Raw genomic sequence first — 22,427 nt, 5'->3', positions numbered from 1 at the left:
GGAAAAGTTATTTGAGTTCTTGTCCATCAAAGAGGGATAGACACCAACTTTGAGAAAGTATAAGTCATATTAGAGATACACCCATCTTAGTCGATAAAAAAGATTTAACAGCTAATAGGTCGGTTGGAACACTCATTTGATTCTTATGGTTTTCTATAGATGGAGGAATGCCAGGATGAATTCGAGAAGATGATGGAGCACCTAGCAAGACTATTACAACTTACCTCTTGTTCCTTGAGTGACATTTTGAGCCTCTACCTTGTTGCCATTGACCTTATAATTAGCTCGGTGCTAATTCAGGAGTCCAAGACTCATCTATTATGTCAATCACATTTTGAGTAGACTCAAGGAGCAATACTCCCCAATAGAGAGACTAGTGTTTGCATTAGTCTTGATAGCTTGAAAGCTTCACTCCTATTTGGATCATTGATCAACCCCTCAAATAAGTTCTCTCTTGATTTGATGTCTTGAGTCAATTGCTTAGATGATTAATAGAGTTAAAGGAGTTCGACATCCATATATATCCCGAGGATTGGTATAAAGGCTCAAGCATTAGCTGATTCCATTTTAGAATTTGCTCATCTTTTGTCAAAGGTCGATAAACACACACTACATACATAGACATTGTTTACGGACAACTTGACCACCTCAGACGTGATGCTAGACTTGTTCTAGAAACCCTAATTGACAAGTATATGAGCAAGCTCTCTAGTTTAAGTTCAAGATATCCAACAATGAAGCCGAATATAAAACACTCCTCTCAAGGCTTTGGCTTGCCCGGGAGCTTTAAATTTACGACCTAACGATTTTCAATAGCTTGCAACTGGTTGTAAAATAAAATTTTGAGACCCGACATGCAACCATGGCAAAGTATCTTGCTGAGGTATAGAAACTAACTCCTAGCTTCTCCGAATTTAATATATTGTAGGTTCCTCATGAGAACGCCCAAGCCTATGCGCTAGATCGACATCGACTCGAGCAAACAAGGAGGGCTAATCGCTAATCGAGATACTGCTAACCCGAAACATAAACATGCATGAGATGGTCATGGTTGAGGAAGATTCAAGCTGGATGGATAAGATCATATACTACAAAAAAGATGAAACACTCATGATGGACCCCATCAACCCGATGAGTCGAACATTAGCAAGCATGATATTATTTAATCAATAATCACTTATATTGTAAGTCTTTCAATCAATCATTCCTCAGGTACTTGATACCTTAGAAAGTCGAAAGTGTGTTGACCAAGGTGCATTAGGGCATTTACAAGGAGCACGTTGGTGGATGAACTCTCTTCTTCAAAGTACTTTAACAATGGTTTTACTAGCCAATATTGCATAAGGATGTGATAGCTTATGCTCAAAAGTACGATAGATGCCAAAGATTTATGTAGATATAATATTAACCGATAATCTTATTAAGTTCGATCAATTACATACGACCCTTCGCTTAGTAGGGGATATATAATCTTGGACCCTTCCCACCAGCCTCGAGCCAACAAAGGTTTTTTATTGTTAGAGTAAATTACTTCACGAAGTGGGTAGAGGTCGAGGGGTTCATGTGGATGAATATTATCACCCGCTTTAGAATCCCAAAAATTATAATATTTGACAACGAGACTTAGTTTAATAATGTAAAGTTCAAGGAGTTTTGTTAATCTTGTGAAATTCAACTAAAATTTAGCTCGATTACTCATCCTCAAACCAACAATCTCGTTGAGGTTATCGACTGATACATTCTTTAAGGACTAAAGAAGTGGGTCATAGGGGCTAAAGGCACTTGGGTAGACAAACTACCGAGTATCCTGTAGACTTCCTAAATGACACCTAAGACTAGATTGGGAGAATCGTCATTCTACCTAGCCTTCGGTATCAAGACTATCTTGCCACTGGGGATCTTCTTTCCATCACCTCAAGTTAAAAATATTTAACATTAAAGTATGCAAAGAGGGATTGTGGGCTAGACTCAACCTAATCAATGAAGCTAGAGTTGAGACACACTTGAGGATACTAAGATATAAAAAAGATATGACAAGTTTTACAATCGAGGTATTCACCCTTGAAGAGTTAGACTAGGGAACCCGGTGCTCTAGAAAACTAAAGTCAATGACCCAATTGAGTCACGGGCTAAGTTAGCGCCAAATTGAAAGGGGCCAACATTAAGCAAAACCTTTGAGGGGGAGCGGTAGATCTACTTTGCAATCTCAGAGCATAGGGACTCTCAATAGTATTGTTGTGTGGCTTTAGCATTGCTCTATATTTTCTACCTTTCTTGTATAACCTCCCATCTTGACTACAATGACACATTTGAAGTTGGGTTCGACAAGTCAAGTATCTTTAGCGTCATGAAGAACGGAGACTTACCCTTACATAGGTTAAGCATTGACCTTTACCTCTCTCTACTTTTTAAGGAGGATCTTGAGCTTCCGGACCCTTTGAAGATGATGGAGCCTTGGGGGTAGGAGGCACCTCGTTTAGTTTCTCTTTGGGAATTTGCTCCACCTCAAGCTTCTCGATCGATCGAGGTCATGAAACATTCTTTATAGTTTTCTTCTTCCTTGGGTGACCGACGATAGAAGGGCGATAAGATCAGGTTTGTGCTGACACCTTGAGTAATGGCTCACGAACGAGTGAAGGAGAAGAGGCCACTGTTGTGCCTAAAGAGGAACCAACTCCCCTTCTCCTAAAAGCTCAAAGATCCATACTTGTAGTAAGACAACATTGTGAGACTATATATGTCATTTTCTCAAAAACAAAAAAAACGAGATAAGTGGGATGTTTAGATCATACCCCGAGGAGTTGAGTTAAGATCCGTGTTGATAAGCTTATCCTCGTCATCTTCTTGACAGTCTCAGAAGAATAGAGTATATATCTTAATCAAAGCACTTAATTCATCTCCTCGTGCAACAAGAATAGAAGTGTATCATCTATAGAGCATGCAGACTAGGTAAGATTGAACTCTCAATCTCAAACTATATATATGAAGATGAAGCACTCATTCCAACCCTTATAGTTGGAAAGGGCACCATTAACATTAAAACCCTCTGGAGTAACCAAGTAATAACTGTTTTTTGCCTTGCATAATTGAAGGTAGGCGATAAATAGTTGACAGGTTAGAGTAATATTGGTATAGAAACACTTTTAGATAGCATTGCGAGTTGAGATCATCTAGGAGGGCGATATCCTCCACCAATAGAGGTAAGACACAATTATCAAGTTGAGCGGAAAGCAAAGTCCTACCTCTAATGCATTATAAGACAAACAAAAAAAACTAAACATCAAGTCATATGGATGATGACTCGGCCAAGAGACTTGTAGGTCGAACTTGGTCGGGATAAAATACTTGGTCCACAAGTGGTCTAGGAGTTATGGGGTCATTACTAAATCCCTATCATATATGCTTTTAATGGACTCTAAATCTCAAAGGATCTTTGGGTTCACGAGGACTAACTCTCCCGACGAAGGGGAGGTCGAAACTTTCTCCCCCCTTGAGTTGTCTAAGGATAGAGCACTAACCTCCTTAACCATTTGGCAATCATGAGATCAGGAGGAGCTTGCATGAAAAAAGAAAGATATCCCAACCCGCCAAGGTAAAAAAAGTGCTTTGGAACCTAGGTGGTGAAAAACTAAGGTATTGGAGAGTTGACATACTTGAAGGTCGAGACACCTAAGGATTGACTCGGCTCAGACGAGAACAAAGGACCAACTCACCTTAGAGAGAAAGATTGAAGCTAAGAAGAAAAATTTCTTAAGGGGGATCATAGAGGCTCAAATGAGAGAATGAACCATACCCCCATATGTAAGGGAGATTTATAGGGTGAGGATCAATCTCTCACCTCCCATATTAAAGATAAGTGTCCCTTTGGGTCGGATCTGAAGAGAGACTAATTAATAAAGATAATACCCTAACTCTTAAATTAATTATAATATGATAGTACATTAGGAAGGGCAACTCTAATCCCTCAAAGGATATCTTAAAAGGCCCAAAGATGCTCAATGTGCGAAGACCGCCTCAAAAAGTATAAAGAAACTCATCATATTGGGAGGCATAAAGCAAAATATGCATAAAACACGAGTTAAGAAAACCTGATCTATATGAGAAGAAACTCACAACGATATAAGGTATAAGACGAAATATGTTCGAGATATATAAGTCAGAAAAACCTAACTTATATAAGAAAAAACCTATAATGGCAGGATGCATAAGGAGAAATGTGCTTAAGATATATAAGTTAAGAAAACCCGACTCACATGAGAAGAAATCTACTGTAACGAAAGGCACAAGGTGAAATATGCCTAAGACACGTAAATAAAAAAATCTAACCCACATGAGAAAATCCTACCATAGCAGAAAGACACAAAGGAAGAGGTGTGCAAGGTATACTAGTCAAAAAACCTAGATTCACTTGAAGAGAGCCCTCAAAGTACAAATTGAGTCATCCCAACCCCTTAAAAAATACACTCGAGGTATATGGGTCAAGTATTGGCAACCTTATCAACATTTACCCGACACAGAGGTCAAGCATCCCCAACCCTCGTCGATATCTATGACTCCTATTAGTGTTCGCCCGACATGTGGAGGTTAATCGTCCTTGACCCTCATTGGCATTTGCTTGACGTGCGAAGGTCGATCGTCCTTGACTCCTATTGGAGTATGGAGGTTGAATATTCGTGACCTCGTTAGTGCTTGCTCGATGCATGAAGGTCAAATGTCCTCGAGCCCCATTAGCGCCCTCCCGATGCCACCAATCGATGAAGCATAAACTTAATATGTCGAATAAATCAAACATCGGACTTCAGGTCCCTCTTGTGAAAGCACCTGTAGTACATCTTCAAGAGGGATAAATGATAAAGGTGAATATTTGGGTTAATAATCATATATATATATATATGTTCATATGTATCATTCGCATAGATAGAGTCTGCCTCCTCTTTGTCTATGTACTTAGACATAAGTCTAAGACAATAATTATAAATTTTTTCTTTTATACACCAGAGAATCAGGGGATAATTTTATATTATACTCTCCAAAACATTGTAAGGAATATTCTTTCCTCTCCTACATACCTAGTACAAAAATTATTCAATGTTAGAAGAAGACATTTGGCTAATGAATTATTTTTTTATTATTTTTATCATCAGAGGGTTGAGTTAAAAAAAAAAAATCCAGACTTCGATCTTTATTATTTTTGTCGTCAGCTAACATGATATTTCATCCAACATGCACACATAGATCTTTCCCCTTTTTCGACGTACCAACATCCCTTTTGTTTTATATTTTCATACATCTCTTAAACGATGTCAAAATCGTGTCTAGTGATTCGCTCATTAGTGTGTCTCTGTACGTTATTAGCCATAAACCATGCGACTGCTAAGCAGCTTCCAGCTATTAAGTGTGGGACATGGTACTTTTAAATAGTACCATCACAAGAAATAGAAGTTGCATCTGCCTCTCTCTCTCTCTCTCTCTCTCTATATATATATATATATATATATATATTCAAAATTTCAAATATCATATTTGGCCCTACCAACATCATATGTCCCTCCGAGTATTTAGATCATTCATCTATTCCACTCCAATATATTCTAATTAATTGATATGAATAATAACTACCTAAAATATACTTATTATTCTCATCTTCGTTGCATTAGGCGCAACGATTAAAGTCAGTTAAAATTTCCAATTTACAAACATTGATACAAATATTAACGATATTTTAGACGTTTTATATGTTTAATACGCTCTTTTGATCTAAGTTAGGCAAAGTTGAGGCAAACTTCGGTTATATGCTGTCTCAAAATTTGCAAGGGTAAATATGCGATTATAAAAATTTAATAAGGACATGTATATAGATAAATGAATAAATAAATAGATAAAATTGATGGAGAAAACCCCCGCCTCAAGGAAAGGCTTCGCTCGTGGTGGATCGCTCCCGTTCTTGTAGTCGAAGCAATTCCCGGAAAGCGAAAGCGACAGCGAAACCGAAAACTAGTGTTCTTCCTATCGCATCTTGAGAATGAAACCAGGTTGGGGAGCTCACATATATGTCATATTTGACATCTCAGTGTGATTACTACGATGTGCCTCTCCGCCTTCTGTCTGCGACCGCCGAGACGATCCTCCTCGAAGCCCTTGCCCCAGTCTCCACCAAACCACCCCACGGTACAATTCCCCTTCTTCCGTGGCTTTTGTTTATCGCCCCTTTTCTTTGTTCATGCCGATCAATATTTCCTTCTGTAGAAGACGGAAGTACCGGCAGTAGATCTACCACGCAGTGGCAGCGATCGAGACGCCGACGGCTCTCAGGTGTTGTGTAGTTAGTCGATTTAAAAAAAAAACGAATTTTGGATTATTTTAATCGTTGTTTTTCTCTAGTTATGATCTGATTTTTTTTGCCTCTCCTAAAGTTCATTTCTTTCCTTGTAGTTTATAATGCTGATTGGGCGTACAGTTTTGATTGATAAATAATCAAGAATTTGATGTCTCACAACATTTTGTTTTCTTTTACGAGGAAAAGAATCTGAATACAAAATTGAATTAAGAGTAGGTTTAGTAATTTGGAATGTCAATAAGGTTAACATCATACTGGTTCTTTTATCAAACCCAGGATGACCTTAGCATGACAATGTCAGCTATAAGTTTCTTGATCAGTAAGTTTTAGTTCTGCATCCTTTGCCCTACTTCCCTACATAGTTATAGCGCTAACCTTGGTTCCTTTGAGCGCCTAGCACCTTTGACAAAACTCTTTTTTGTATAGTGGATGTCGATCGTATGGAGAGACAACAGCTGGTATAAACATCATGTCAGAGGTACTTTGGGCAGTATGATTATGTTAAGGATCAGCTCTCATTGCCACTATGGGATCCAGCTTTTGTTGACAACATGGTGGATGTCTCAGGAATGAATCTATCTTTATTGCTAGTTTCCGTCAGTGCAATGTGACATGCGTGGCTGTTTGGCCAGAGGGGGATCTATTCTTACACCCACATTAACAACAATGAGGATTTCCTGCTATTGGAAACTAAGAGTTAGCAGGTGGTCCACAATGCACCCATTGGCAACTGCAGCATGAATGGCTCTCAGATATGATATTGTTGTGTGTTATCATTTTTGAATTTCTTTTTTGTAATTATTGTCTTTCTTTATATCTCCATTTTTAAGAACTAGAGATCACTTCTCTGACAGCTTTGCAAGGTTGATCTGATTTTTTTTCCTCACATAGAATTTCTTCATTTCTTTTATTGTTTAGACTTTAGATAGTGCTTCTGTGACTCTGTCATAATATCTTGATTTCATTTAACAGAAACAAACACATATTTGCATTTAAAATTAGATTTGATAATTAGGAAAAAATTGCAGCATTTTAGGCACTTGTAAAATATCCAAGGTAGAGACCCTAGTGAGTACAAACTGTAGCAAGAATCAAAGGAAGCAGTGTAATTGATGAATGCCCTTTCTGGGCCTCTGGGTTTCATCTATGGGGTTTAGTGCATTTCCATCTTGTTCAAGAATGTTTACACTTACTGGCTCTTTAATCTATGTGTGGATTAATTTTTTTGATTAGCAAGTTTTTCTGGCAGGGGGCCAGAGTGGTTGTTAGTACACAGGCTGGTTACCCAATGAACATTATCTCAAACCATGACTTCTCCAATGGGCTTGAGTCTTGGCATCCCAATTGTTGCCATGCTTATGTGGCCTCAGCAATTTCTGGTTTCCTGAATGGAGTGAGGCCGAGCTCGGGTGGAAATTATGCTGTGGTTACACATAGGAATGAAAGTTGGCAAGGCCTGGAGCAAGACATCACTGAGAAGGTCACTGTCAGTGTAAAATATACTGTTACAGCATGTGTTGGTGTCTATGGGGATCTTCATGGACCGGCTGGAGTTCAAGCAACGTTGAAGTTGGAGAATTCAGATTCTTCGATTAGCTATATGTTCATTGAGAGGTAATGTGATTCAAACGATATTAAGAACATAGCACTTTGTTTATCAGTTTCTCTTTTCCAAGGATTCTATAGACCACATTTGTCTGTTTCAGGATCTTGGTCTCTAAAGATTGCTGGGAGATGTTGGAAGGTTCCTTCTCACTGGCAAGCATGCCAAGACGAGTAGTGTTTTATTTGGAAGGACCTCCTCCTGGTGTGGACCTGCTCATAGATTCTGTGGTCGTCTCCTCTGAGGCATGCACAATCTTTCTCTACATGAAAAGATGTATTTACTGGAACTGGCCTGTCCTGATTCTCATCTCGGGGCTTATTCATCTTGCTTTTTTCTTTATCTAATTATGACCTACTAGATCCAGTAACTTTCTGCTTCAAATGGTTTAGCATCATATCTGCAATTTCATACATGGGTAAACATTATGGGAGGTATGATGACTTTGTCATTTGCAGTACATACTTTTAGCTGTAAAAGGATTATTTGTGAGGCATCTCTTAGACTGAGTAGAAATGCTTGAGGGCAACATGTACTCGGATGCATATTGTATTCTGAATGCTAATTGATATTGGGCAACAGGCAAAATTTACAAAGTTATGATGCTACATATTGTCTGCTGTTACATGAAAATGATGTAGGATTTTGATTTTGTCAACCTTCATAATCCTCTCTTTTTTATTTTATTTGCAAAGCAAAATTAACTGTGTCTTCAATCATTGAATAGAACTAAATTGTGATTTGTTAGACACTTATTGAGATGTAAAAAGATAATTGTTAGGGATACAAATCAAGCTGCTAATTGATAGCCAACCATACTAAACAAGGAGTCAGGCTGTTCTCTGGAAAAAGTGTTTTTCCTACTGACTTGATTTCTATTTTGTGCTCTGATGAGCAGGCAGTTATTTTTAATGTTTTGCCATGATTATAAAATTTCTTTCTTTGCAGAAGAATACACTGAATAGAAGTTTTGATATCATTATCTGATGCAGATCACTAATGAAGCATGCTATCTCCAGTCCATCCTTGTAGGATTAGCTTTGTAGAATAATTCTTATTTCTTACTAATAATGCCAATAGAGTTACACATCCAGTGAAAGCAAGACCTAATAATTTAATTCAAATTTCTTGACAGGTTTCTGATATACATTTCCCTAAAATGTGTGGAAGATGTTGCTTCCAGTCTTGGTTTTGCTCCTTTGATTGAGGTGACCAAGATCAAAGTTGTGGAAATAGTATCTCTGTTCTAGAGTTAAGGCGGCATACATTGACCCTCCTTGGATCGTACATTGTTGGGAGCAATGTGCACTTGTCACTTTCTTCTACATTGCATCTGGTCCTGCTACACCATTTAAATTATTCTGCATCATAATCGCCTCGGTGAAAGTCCTTAATATCTTCTACCTAAACCATGTTCTAGTCTTTGTTTTTATTGGCTCACGGTAGGAGGCCTTATCTCATTACAGATGCTCCATTTCAGTCAAAATTTTAGGACCATCCAACATGTCTTTAAGTGTTTGGATCATGTAGCCAATAAATGACCTATAGTACTACAATAGTCTCAGTTATTTTGCAATTATTGTTGACTGGTGGCCTGTAAATACAAGAAACTTATTTCTTGTCCATATTAATTTTTTTCTATTTCTAAATCTACTCACTTGATTCTTTGGTTTCCTTTCCGTTCTTCCATACCATTTAGTTCCTGTTTCTGCCTCAACTATAATAAGTGAAAGCAACCTTAAATTTTGTAGTGGTAACTGGTAAAAGTGGTTATTGGAGGTGGTCTTGGTGGGATTCAACATGGCCTAGACTAGAGATGGAGATGGTGATAATGGCCTTGTTTCCAGTGGCATGATGATTCACAAATTTTGACAAGTTAAGATGCCTCTTTCCCCTTTTTCACTTCTTTTTCATCCTCTGAGCACAGTGGCTGATGGGGTTGGATACAGGAGCTTGCAGATACAGTAACAGGGTGTGTTATGTTGCAGTGTGTTAAAATGGAGTCAGGATAGAAACCTTCAGTTTTATGGTGTGTTTGAAATGAAATTTACTGCTCAAGAGAGAATGGTTGAAGGTGAGTATAGAACTCTACCCTGATTGTTCTAACAGGACTATGAAAGAAATGGTTGAATATACATCACTTTCTTAACACTTAAATACTTGTTTTACTGGTTCCATCCCTGCTTAAACTGTGGTAAGACAATGACTTTAACAAGTACCATTAAAAACCTCTTTTTCATGTATAAATATTAATGTTTTGAAGGATGGCCATGATCTCTAAGTGGTCAAGCTATCCTACAGCACATATGTGGTGCAGTACATATTAAAATGTGTTCAAAAGATTTAATCAATGTGTAAATAAAAATTTCTAAAAATAAATAGACATTATATGTTACAGTCAAGAACTTAGGGAATAATAATTGTAAAGTTTTTAAGTAATGAGTTGTAAGATGCATGTAAAGGTGCATATAATTAGTTATAGAACATTATATTTGGCCATGTTTCTACTATTAAAATGGTATTGTATGACATTTAAAACATAATTTCCCAACTATCTAGGGTTGGCTATTTTCATATGCATGGTGGTTAACATAAATTAACAATGTTTAGAATGCCTACAATTAGGATGACACGATGGGTTCCAGTAATGGTAAGAGTCAAGGTTTTCAGTTTCAACTTTCAAGTATTGAACCCATGCCAACCCTTGACCAGACTGATGTTGGTTTGGTCCATTCCAGTGTATGGACACATAGTATGCTGGCGTGTACTGGTTTACCATTTCACTGTGGGAGGAAGGAAGAAGAAGAAAACAGAAGGAAGAAAGGAGGAACAAGGAGGAGGGGAAGTACCAGTTCAGCGTTGTTGTGATTCTCAGTGTGACTCTCAGTGTTGTTGTGATTCCCGAGCGACTGCAAAACGTGTGGACCTAGGGCTTATTAAAAGAAAAAAAAAATCAAACAGCATCTCCTGAAAAGGAGCAGTTCATGTTCTGGTTCATGCCCAAACAGGTAATATTGGTCAGTATCGACTGATTTGGGCTCTTAAATAGTCGGGACTTATGACTTTGTTGTTGATGTTGTTGTTGTATCGACTGATCCGGGCAAAATAGTAAACCTTGGTAGGAGTTTTCTTTCTTTTTGGGGAGCATATAAATGCACTTGAAAAAACGATCAAATGCCCTTAATGTAATGCATATCTAATGAGAACAATTTTGTGCTAAATAGAATATATTTTGTATTGTCATGCAATGTCGTGCAATTCAGAAGCTTTTGCTGAAGTTTTTCAGTCTCTAATTCAAGGGATAGCTGCCAATCCTTGCATCAATACAGACCTACCATTACTAATCTGACTAGAAGAATTGCTGGTTTAGGTGTTTGGGTTTTTCTGTTTATTTGATTAGGAAATTAAGTGTAGGCTTCCTAAATCTTTTGCCCTATTGTCAGTTTGGTCCTGTAACAAGCCTGTCAAATCTGATGCCGATAGAGATTAGTCTGACTGAATAAGTTTATAAGTCTGCACTGTACATGACAACCAAAATAAGCTGATACATTAATGTGAGTACTAAAAGTCTTTTGATTAAACTAAGCAAGTGGATTGTCATTTCATCCGGACCGGTATGAAATGAGTGGTATGCACCTGTCCAAGTGTGAACCAATACACTGACTGTCCCTGTTTTTATTGGTCCGATTTGGCCAATAAAAAAAGAAAAAAAAAATTCCCTAGTTCGGGGCTCATGTTTGCAAGTCTCTTCCCCATGCTTGCACCCACAAGCCACTATTGTTGACTGTTGTCTGCCATCGATTTCGGAGATTTCAGGAGAACACTGCTGCTATATCACCCATTGCCCGTCACAGCATCACCAGATGTTGATTTAGATATGCTTCCTCCTCTTCTTCCTCCTTTTCCTCCATTGCCACGTCCTTCCTTTTTCATCCTACTTCTTCCTCCTCCCCTTCCTCCTTTTCTTCCTCCACCGCCATTTGTTCGTTCATCTTCTCCTTCTTCCTCTTTAAGCCTTCAAAATATACCGGCATACCATGTATTAGTACATAGGTACCAACCCAGTCCGGCCAGGGACCGATATGCAGTACCAATGGCAAACCTAATAAAATCTCATGTTTGATTATGTTACAAGAAAGCACTTTTTTGTAAAACCATAAATATATACAAAAATAGATTGTCACAGCTCTTCTGGTTAAATGTTATTCTCGGAATTACTATCCTGATTGTTAAGCAACACCATTTTATAGTCATCATAAACAACTAACAGTTGTATTGGATCTAGTATCTTCTGTGACAAAATAGAAGAAAAATAAAACTAGGATCTCAGTTCTTCCTTGATGACAATTATTTTTTACTCTCAAAGGAAACATGATCTGATAGCAGCAACATTTGCAACAAGAGTAGATTAGCTGCTGGGAACATCTATAATATGGTAACGATATTTCTTTAACTCTTGATACAAAGTATTGAACGACACCCACATATGCAAGTAGATGTAATTGTTGATAATATTAAGATGCAATCAATTGTGAGTTCTTCTGAATCGTGATTTTTCTAGCAGAGGATGGAAATGATGGTCAATACACAGAATCATGTAATAAACATCATCTCAAACCATGACTTCTCTTGTGGGCTGGAACCTTGGGTTCCCAATTGTTGCCATGCTTATGTTGCCTCAAAAGAGTCTGGTTTTCTGAATGGAGTTAGGCCAAACTCAGGGGAAAACTATGCTGTAGTCACACAAAGGAGCGAATGGTGGCAAGGTTTGGAGCAGGACATCACTGCAAAAGTCACTTTTGGTGCAATACATGATGTCTCAGCATATATTGGAGTATATGGGGTTCTTCATGAACCGGCTGAAGTCAAAGCAACACTGAAGTTCGAGAATTCAGATTCTTCTACTGGCTACCTGTCTATTGGGAGGTATTAAGAACCTTGATCTTTGTTATTGATCTTCGTTTAAAAGTTCTTTTTTGTGACCTTCAGCTTTTCAGTGCCTTCGTTTCTAAAGGATGCTGGCAGAAGTTGGAAGGTTCCTTTTCACTGACTAGCATGCCAAGACGAGTTGTATTTTATTTGGAAGGGCCTAATCCTGGCATGGATCTGCTTATAGATTCTGTCACTATATCTTGTGAGGTATGTGCATTTGATCTAGTCAATGGAATTATCTAATTGCTTACTGCAAATTCTTTAATATCATGCTACAAACAAATTCATAACCATACAATTATGTTTTTGATAGTTCTGACACTTTACTTGCATTAACCATAAAACATATGTTTTTGGAGGCATAATGATTTAACCAGGCACTTTTATGCAATGTGAAATTAGATAGCACCATCTGTTGCATAGTAGGATGCTTTATATTGTCATGTTCATTTGTGCAACTTAAATGTGGTAAGGATGCACAAGCTTCGGATGATTGATGGTTAAAACATACTTAAACCTACATGATTGTTGGACTTGATGATTTGCTTTTCTTCATCTAATTTTCTTGTTTAATATTTTATTTTTCATATTTTGAATGTTAAGTTTAAGAACATTAGGAGAATACAATACTAATTTAAGAGCATGAATAGAACACTTTCTATTTGTTCAACACATACCATAAAAATTCACAGTAATAAAAGAAACAACCTTTATGGAACCAATGAAGCCAAAAACACGAGTGTGGATATTTAAGATTCTTTTCTTTTTATTTTTGGCAAGTAGGACATGTTAGGATTCGATAATTATCCTCACACCATGTCTTCTCCCTTTTTCTTTATATGGATCCATAACATGTAGAAATGTATGCTAATACATATGTCAGTTACATACTATCAACTTTTTCATTATGGTATGCCATGACCAATCTCATCTTTTCCTAATCCTCTCTTTTTTTAACGGTGACCTGTTTTGCATCTTCTATTGATAGGATACGGAGGTTTGTCGTGCTACCAGTGTGGATGAGAATATAGTACGAAATCCTCAGTTTGAAGATGGATTAAGTGATTGGTCTGGAAGAGGATGCAAGATTCTCTTGCACAATTCTCTTGTGAATGGGAAAATACTTCCAGTCAAGGGAAGGTATTTTGTTTCAGCAACTGAAAGGAATCAAACCTGGAATGGGATTGAACAAGAAATAACAGGCAGGGTAAGCAGGAAGCTTGCATATGAAGTTACTGCTGTAGTTCGGACATTCGGGAATGCCAATAATGCTGATGTTCGAGCAACATTGTGGGCTCAATCACCAAATGGTCGGGAACAATATATCGGCATCGCCAAGTAAGATATCACTTTGTTATAACTCATCATTGACATACTTATTGTTGCCATAAGATTAAATTTAACTAATTTACATTCAAGGAAATTACATTAGTGGCCTAAGCACTATTCTTACTTGAAAAGAATTCAGGCATCAGACAAGGAATGGGTGAAGTTGCAGGGGAAATTCCTCCTAAATGGTGTTGCTTCAAGAGCCATTATATTTATAGAAGGGCCACCACCGGGTACTGATATCCTTGTTGATAGTTTCGTAGTAAGACGGGCAATGAAAGCTGCAGCTTCAGTTCCACCAAGTGATGAGGTCAGTATAGCTAAAATCTTCCCATAAATATTGATCTATGAGATGTCTATTAATGTTACTGTTTAGTTTAATAAACAGAGAAGCTGCAAGCATAGGTTGCAAAATTGGTACAAATATTAGGATTGTTTAGGGATGATATGGCCAAGATCTATTTGATCAATCGGATTGGATTGGTGAAATAAAAGAAAACTATTTTATGCTACAAGAATCTTTCTTTTTTGAAAGAAGAAACTTTTTTGCATTGATGGAATGAGTAAAAAAAATTATATTAACAAATTCTTTTGCCTTCATAATAGTTAAAATAATAAACTTTCAAAAAAGGTGAGTACATAACTACTATCTGTCATACAAAAGAGTTAAAGCTGCTCCACATATAGTTCTGATTATTTTGAATATAGCGATGGTTCCCATTATAATCCCAGTGCTTCTGTAATCACCATATCGGAGAAGTATTAAATAATACAAAGACAATTAAAAAGTCCTTAATTGAGTGCTCATGGAATTTGAGACATGGCAAATGTCACATCTTCTCTCTCTAATATGGTATCTCCTTAAGGTTAAGGCTTATTCTTTGTCTCTTCTTTGTTCTACTAATGTTGGACAACAAATATTACAACAGTGGTGGAAGATGACAAATATGATGTTTGTAGTGAATAGTAAAAACAATATCAGCAATATCTCCTTTAATTCACACCTACAGTAGCAATGTCTTCTTCTGTTGCTCCACTCATCTTTTTTTTTCCCCTTCTTTTGAAGTTGTCAAATGGCGTATAGTTGGCCAACTTTGGCTGAGTTTAGTCAACTCAAGTGATTTTTGATCAATTTTCAATATCATATCAGAATTGGTGGACACCATGAGCTATGGTTGCAAGAATATATGGTGAATGATTTAAGTTCCATTTGATGTAATATTGCCAATACTTGCAAGATGAGCTCTTGGGCTTCCGAAAATAATTCATGACAAATTATTGCATGGAACTCTCCATATTTTGGTTCAATGACCTTTTACAGTCTTTAAAACCTTAAGAACACATGAAACCTAGAGATGCTTTTCTGTATTTTCATTTAGTAATAACCAATGGTTGGTATTTTCATTTGTCTCTTTGTGCAACACTGGAGAAAAGAAATTTGATGTTGACCAGACGGAATGTGGAAGTCTGATTTATGCAGGCTAATATAAATCAAATTCTGGATGAAGCTACTTGCTTAAAAATATATGTAGCACTTTTTTGTTATAAAGTAATTAAGACTTTGATCCTTCCGGTCTTTTATTGCGCTAAAGCCACAGCCAAGTACATACTGTAGTTACTATTGCATATTTATTTGACAAAAATGTTTTGATGTATGTGTGATTAGCTTCAGCTGACTGAAAAATAGGTTGTATTGTAAATTTAAGTGTCACTAACCTTTGTTTTCGAACATACCTTAAGCCTATATTCATTTTACTGAAAGACAAAATACTGCAACTATGCCTATGGGTGTCTTAGCCATTCACCACTGGTTTATAGGGAATAAGAAAGGAGCTAATACAGTAATATAAATTGTTCCAGTTTGTTAAAGATGACTCTAGAGCTGTTTGATACTCAAGTTCACTGCAAACAAGTGCAACAACAGGATCAACAGCAAAAATCAGCATTGATGTCTTGACTATTTTGTCTTTTCGCCCTGTGACACTGTGCTTCAATCTTCCTCATACTAAGCAGTTTCATCCTGTGATCCCTGTCAGTTTCCTTCCTCGAGTGCTTCTGAAATAAAACTAGATGGAATGGTCTAATGTCATCCAGAGTCGCACATACATAATCTATCATTAGGCCCAAGTCATCATTATAAAACTCCATATCACATGGGTCTATCTTGGGTTCTATCAAAGTGGTTAGTGACAGGGCACTCATTTCTATTTTCTTTTTTTATAGTATGAACCCTCCAAATTATAGCCAACACTCAACTGCAAAAGGACAATTAATCAGTTATATTAAGGTAAACCCATTTGATTGAGGTGAAGAAATGACAAATTTTAGTTCTGAATTATGTTACTAGGAGTCATGTTATATTGTGAAATGGTGGTTTCTCACTAGACTAGTCAACATGACATACATAAATAAGTTGACATATATGAATAAGTAATTAATCACAAATTAATAGGAACTATCCTGTAATCAACTAATCATTTTAAAATGACATTGGTTGCGCTTTGAGTAGTTTGTATCTAGTCTTATTATTACATTGTAAACATATTTCAACGGCTCATCATGGGTGGTAAAGTTGTAAATATATTGGTATATAGAATTGAGATACTATCCATAGTGACACTGATCTCAACTGTTGCATCACAGAATTTGGAGGATAATATGTGTTTTCCTATGGTCTTCCAATTTAATGAGCTAGTATAAGGGAGCTAGCCCATTCAGTGAACATGGCTTTCAGTCTTATCATTTTGTACTAGATAGACTTAAAGAAGATAAAGTGGGTGACAGTTCGAGTGAGACTGGTTATTGGAATTCTCCCTATGTAAAACTATGCATGCATCCAGTGATGATAATAATAAAATTAGAGATGCTCTGTTTTTCCTCATAATTGGGTAAATGAGAGATGCTCTATTTTTCCTCATAATTGGGTATGGCCGGTCACCTTCATCATGAGGTCTATACAGTGGATTGTACATAATAGCCAAAAAACGTAGGCTCTATTCTCCATCAAATTTTCATCAATTTTTTCTAGTTTGTTACATTGTTGCTGACCATTTGTACTACAAAGGAACTGGGTTCAATCTCATCTATCCAAGTCTATTAGATTCTAGAAGTACCATGTAAGGAATACAATTTCGGATATCGGACCCATACTAGTTGATGGCTGGACTGGTATTGGTTCAGTCGATGTCGATGTATCGGTAGACACATGGCACACTGTGTATGCAGACACACAGCACACCGACATGTACCAAGGTACTATGCTGCTAAGGGAGGGGGAGGAAGAGGAAGGAGGAAGCAGAAGGGGAAGAAGAAAGAAGGGAGGAGGAGAGGAGGTGGAGGAAGAGGAGGAGAAGAAGATGAGGAATACCTGAAATCGTGGCCCCAGGATTGTGGCGGTGATCGAGTGATACCACAGAGAGGGAAAATAGGCTGCGTTGGGGGAGCCACAGTCGTGGAGCAAAAGTAGAGAGGGAGAATAGCCTCGCAACCTCTCACAATACCTAAGAAGCATGAGTTCAGCTTTTTTAAGGCGAAAAAGGGGTTCAAACTCTTTTAGACAAAAAATAAAAAAACTGGTCCAGACTCCCTGAAATGAGCTGACCGTTGTCTCAATTGTCAGCTGTTTTTTTCTCTCTCCTTGCCTCTCCCGCCCTCTCTCTATCTCTCTCTCAAACTTTCTTTCTCTCTTTGACATGTCTCTCTTCCTCATCTTCCACCTCTTGTTCCTCCTGCTCTTCCATTTGGCCACTGCTTCATCCACCCTATTGTGTCACTGTTGCCTCTTCCTCAATATTGTCACCACTTCCTTTCCCTCTGATACACTTCACTGTCTCCTTCCACCTCGCCAGTTCTCCTTTTCCTCCACTTGTCCCTCCCCTCCTCCCTATTCTCAACCTCTTCCTGGTCTAGACAGTACTGACCCAGACTCACTGGATCAAAATTTTAAACCTTGCTGAGGAAGGTCAGTATTCTCAGCATTATCCCTGATACAATATTGCTTATTCCATGAAGTTTCCTTTTGCTATCGATGATAATTTGAGAATGCCGATATAGCTTGACATGGTATTGACAAAACTAGGGTAGACTATACTACATTTTGTCATGTTATTAAAATTTCATTTATTGTGTTCCTTAATCATGTTTAAAGATATGATGGATGTTAATTTTAGGTTCAACACATGCATCGAGATAAGAGTTTAACATTTACATGGCTGTGATGGTTGACTGTCTAATCATGAGGTTTTGCTTTATCTCAGATGTTACACTATCGATATGAATAAAATACCTGCTGAATATTGTCTTCTATTTTCAGGGTTTCAGAGACAATATTGATTCAAGGAAGGTTGTCAGTACCAATATTATATCAAATCATGATTTTTCCAGAGGACTGCAGTCTTGGTCCCTTAATCTTTGTGATGGGTTTGTTGTATCAGGGGAATTTGGTCCTTTAAAGGGAGTCACTGCAAAAACTGGATCAAATTATGCAGTCCTAACAAATCGATCTGAGAGCTGGCATGCTTTGGAACAGGACATAACAAATAAAGTTTCAACTGGTTTAACCTACAATGTCTCTGTCATTGTTCGAGTTTCGGGATCTCATCAGGAACCTTCTGCAGTCAAAGCAACACTTAAGCTGGAGCACCTGGACTCCCAACTGAGTTATATATCTGTTGGAAGGTTGCAGCTCTTGTAATTAGAGAATAACTGCTTTCATGTCGATATCAGTTTTTCTTGGTTTTAGAAAGTTGAAAATGGCTATTTCTGCAGGGCTATGGTGTCGAAAGAAAGATGGGAAATGTTAGAAGGCTCATTTTCATTGACTAGCATGCCAAAATGTGTGATTTTTTATCTGGAAGGACCTTCTGCAGGTGTTGACTTGCTGATTGATTCTGTTGTAGTTTCTTGCTCTGATGTGGAACATTGTGAGGTATGAAATGATTGTCTTAGAAGTTAAATCTAACTTCAATCTTTCAAAATGCACTAAACTTTTTGAGATCCATCAACATACTGGTATGTTAGTTTGGTGACTTCATGTGCCTGAGATACTCTGAGTATAATCTGTATATTTCATGTCAACTATTCTACAATGAACTGACCTAGTCACTTGTTTTGGAGTATCATGGTTCATCTGTATATTATTGCTTCTTGGCTAGGGCCTTTTTTGTTGCTTGTAGTTGGGGATTCCACTGCAATGATTGGTTTGATGTAATTAAAGATGTAACTGCCTGAAGTTATCATCACCCCAAAAGGAGTTAGAAAGGGTTTGAGATGCAAATATACAATCAGTAAATAATTCAATTTTAAGTTGTTATAGCCTCTAAACTTCCACAGTTGAATATAACATCTGTTCTGCGCTGTTAGTTTGAGGAGAGTTTTCCTCTTTTTTTCCCTGTCAATCTGAACAACTGCAATACCAATCTGCAGCAGTTCAGGTTATGTATGCCTATTCCTTGACAAGCTTTTTAAGTGACCATTGATCAATGCTTGCACCTAACCACATTTTAGCCTATTCTTAAGACCCTGTGTTTTTTGGTTACAATGTATATGGCCATCTTTGTTCCTCTGTTACCATCAGTATCTTATTCCTCACAGTTCAGCCATTTTTGTTTGTGTTGGTTTCTGTTCTCATCCAACTTGCTTTGATAGGTTAAGCTATCTATCTATTTATCCTTCACTCTGTGGATTCTACTTTTTAGTTTTCATGATTAACTTATGTGAAAAAAAAGAGGATAAATCGTGTGAAAGACAATCACCTCGCCTAGTGGTTTAGATGTGATACTTGACAGTGCTGTTGTGCATAATGGCAATGCTTAGTTGAAGTTTGTAGGGAATTAGGATTTTAGTTACAGTTCTACATTAAGGTCCCTTCTCCTGATCTTTACTCTTTATCATTGTATGACTTTGCTTTTCTGGCTTTTGTTTATTCATGATGAAAATTACTTTTGACATTTCTTTTCCATTTGATTTCTAAACAAATCCATTCCTGAAGAAACAGAATTTGCAATAGTTGGGATGATGAAGTATTTAAACAAGATCATATGTTACACACTTGATTTTGCAGGATGTTTCACATGGAGCTAACATAATCAGAAATAGCTCTTTCACTGATGGCCTTAATTGGTGGAATCCTCTTGGCTCATGTAAGCTGAGCATAGGCACAGTTCCAGAGGAGTTCTTTCCCTTAGCAAAGGATTCTGTCAATCACAATCAACCAATAAGCAGCCATTTTATCCTCACTACAAATCGCACAGAAACCTGGATGGGCCCCTCCCAGATAATAACAGACAGGATTAAGTTACACGTAACCTACCAAGTTGCTACTTGGGTACGTTTAGGTTCAGGAGCAACTAGTCCTCGTCATGTCAACGTAGCACTTGGTGTAGACAACCAGTGGATCAATGGGGGGCAAGTTGAAGCTAACTCTGACAGATGGAACAAAATTAGAGGATCATTCAGAATTGAAAAAAGACCATCTAAAGTTATAGTTTATGTGCAAGGTCCTCCACCAGGTGTCGATTTGATGCTGTCAGAACTGCAGATATTTCCTGTAAATAGGAAGGCACGATATAAAGTTCTCAAGGAAAAAGCTGATAAGGTATTTTCAGTCATAAGATTTTTTTCCATGATTGCAATTATAACAAAGAAATATTTATATTTCTTTGAAAAGCATAATTATATTATTGTTTCCTAAACCTGTGCTTGTCAAATAATGTTATTTTGCACCTTTTCCTGCAGATACGAAAGCGTGATGTCATCCTTAAATTTTCAGGTTCTGAGAATGAAGGTCTTGTCGGTGCATCTCTGAAGATTAAACAAATTGACAACTGCTTTGCTTTTGGGGCTTGTATCAACAGATCAAACATTGAAAATGAGGACTTTGTTGATTTCTTTTTGAAAAATTTCAATTGGGCTGTCTTTGGGAATGAGCTGAAGTGGTACCATACAGAGTCACAACAAGGAAAATTCAATTACAAAGATGCAGATGAGTTATTAGATTTCTGTCACAAACATGGTAAGCAGACAAGAGGCCACTGCATCTTCTGGGAAGTAGAAGATGCCATCCAGCCATGGGTGCAATCGTTGGACTCTAATGATCTAATGATAGCTGTCCAGAACCGTATCAGAGGGTTACTATCTAGGTACAGAGGCAAGTTTAGGCACTATGATGTGAACAATGAGATGCTCCATGGATCTTTCTATCAAGATAGGCTGGGAAAAGATATCTGGGCATACATGTTTCAAGAAGCCCATCAATTGGATCCTTCTGCCATTCTGTTTGTCAATGATTATAATGTAGAAGATGGATGTGATTCTAAGTCCACTCCAGAAAAGTACATTCAGCAAATCCTTGATTTACAGGAGCGAGGTGCACCTATAGGAGGGATTGGTATACAAGGTCATATCAGCCATCCGGTTGGAGAAATTATATGTGATGCACTGGACAAGTTGGCGATACTCGGTCTCCCTATTTGGTTCACCGAATTGGATGTCTCTGCAGAAAACGAATATATTCGAGCTGACGACTTGGAGGTTATTCTTCGAGAAGCCTTCGCGCATCCTGCTGTCGAAGGCGTCTTGCTCTGGGGATTCTGGGAATTGTTCACATGCAGGGATCATTCCCATTTGGTGGATGCTGAAGGCAACATAAATGAAGCTGGTAAAAGGTACCTTGCTCTGAGGCAAGAGTGGCTATCTCATGCTGATGGCAACATCGATACGCAGGGTGAATTTAGATTCAGTGGATATCATGGTACATACACTGTGGACATTGCTACTGCTTCCAAAAGTATATCAAGGTCATTTATCGTTGATAAGGGAGATTCTCCTCTTGTTTTGACCATAGATAAGTAAGTTGTACATCATCACTTTTGATGCTCAAAGATGCATTATTTCAGGAACTTGTAAAAGAGTGGTTATTCATAGATGTCAGTGGGATTTGTTTGTATGTTGGTGAGCAAATGAAGGCTTGTTGGTTTGTTGAAAAATAAGACGAGACCCGCAGAAAAATGATGCAAGATTCTGTCTTGCCTTGACATTTACATTCATGATACATGTATTTATATATTCTTCACCATCATTATAACTTTGGTTTGTTTCATTTAAGGCCTCAAAGTTATGGATGATTAGAGTTCTTGTTTCTGCTCTACTGGACAATGAGAAAGTAATTTGTCCGGAGTTAAATCTGGAACACTTTGTCGTCAATGAGTTATTGCAAGCAAAATTTGT

The 22,427-nt window shown here is 37.6% G+C and overlaps 1 protein-coding gene across 5 annotated transcripts; it reads left to right on the top strand.

The window, feature by feature from the left end:
• The first annotated feature begins 5,898 nt into the window (after nucleotides 1-5,898).
• On the top strand, nucleotides 5,899-22,299 carry LOC135585399 (endo-1,4-beta-xylanase 1-like). 5 transcript variants are annotated; one of them, XM_065136910.1, is made up of 12 exons: nucleotides 5,899-6,168; nucleotides 6,250-6,312; nucleotides 7,587-7,951; nucleotides 8,044-8,185; nucleotides 12,505-12,866; nucleotides 12,938-13,079; nucleotides 13,861-14,210; nucleotides 14,334-14,511; nucleotides 18,514-18,878; nucleotides 18,969-19,128; nucleotides 20,263-20,796; nucleotides 20,937-22,299. In XM_065136910.1, the coding sequence occupies exons 1-12, from the start codon at nucleotides 6,085-6,087 to the stop codon at nucleotides 22,050-22,052; spliced, it is 3,861 nt and encodes a 1,286-aa protein (XP_064992982.1). In that variant the 5' UTR covers nucleotides 5,899-6,084; the 3' UTR covers nucleotides 22,053-22,299. The 5 variants fall into 5 exon arrangements, with proteins under 5 accessions (XP_064992982.1, XP_064992981.1, XP_064992984.1 ...); XM_065136909.1 differs by having other exon boundaries at nucleotides 6,247-6,312; XM_065136912.1 differs by lacking the exon at nucleotides 20,263-20,796 and having other exon boundaries at nucleotides 6,247-6,312.
• Nucleotides 22,300-22,427: the final 128 nt, after the last annotated feature.

Source organism: Musa acuminata, chromosome BXJ3-1 (assembly GCF_036884655.1).
Source record: "Musa acuminata AAA Group cultivar baxijiao chromosome BXJ3-1, Cavendish_Baxijiao_AAA, whole genome shotgun sequence".
Taxonomy (NCBI): Eukaryota; Viridiplantae; Streptophyta; class Magnoliopsida; order Zingiberales; family Musaceae; genus Musa; species Musa acuminata.
Note: the sequence above shows the minus strand (reverse complement) of the source record. Positions and strands in the feature narration are given on the sequence as shown.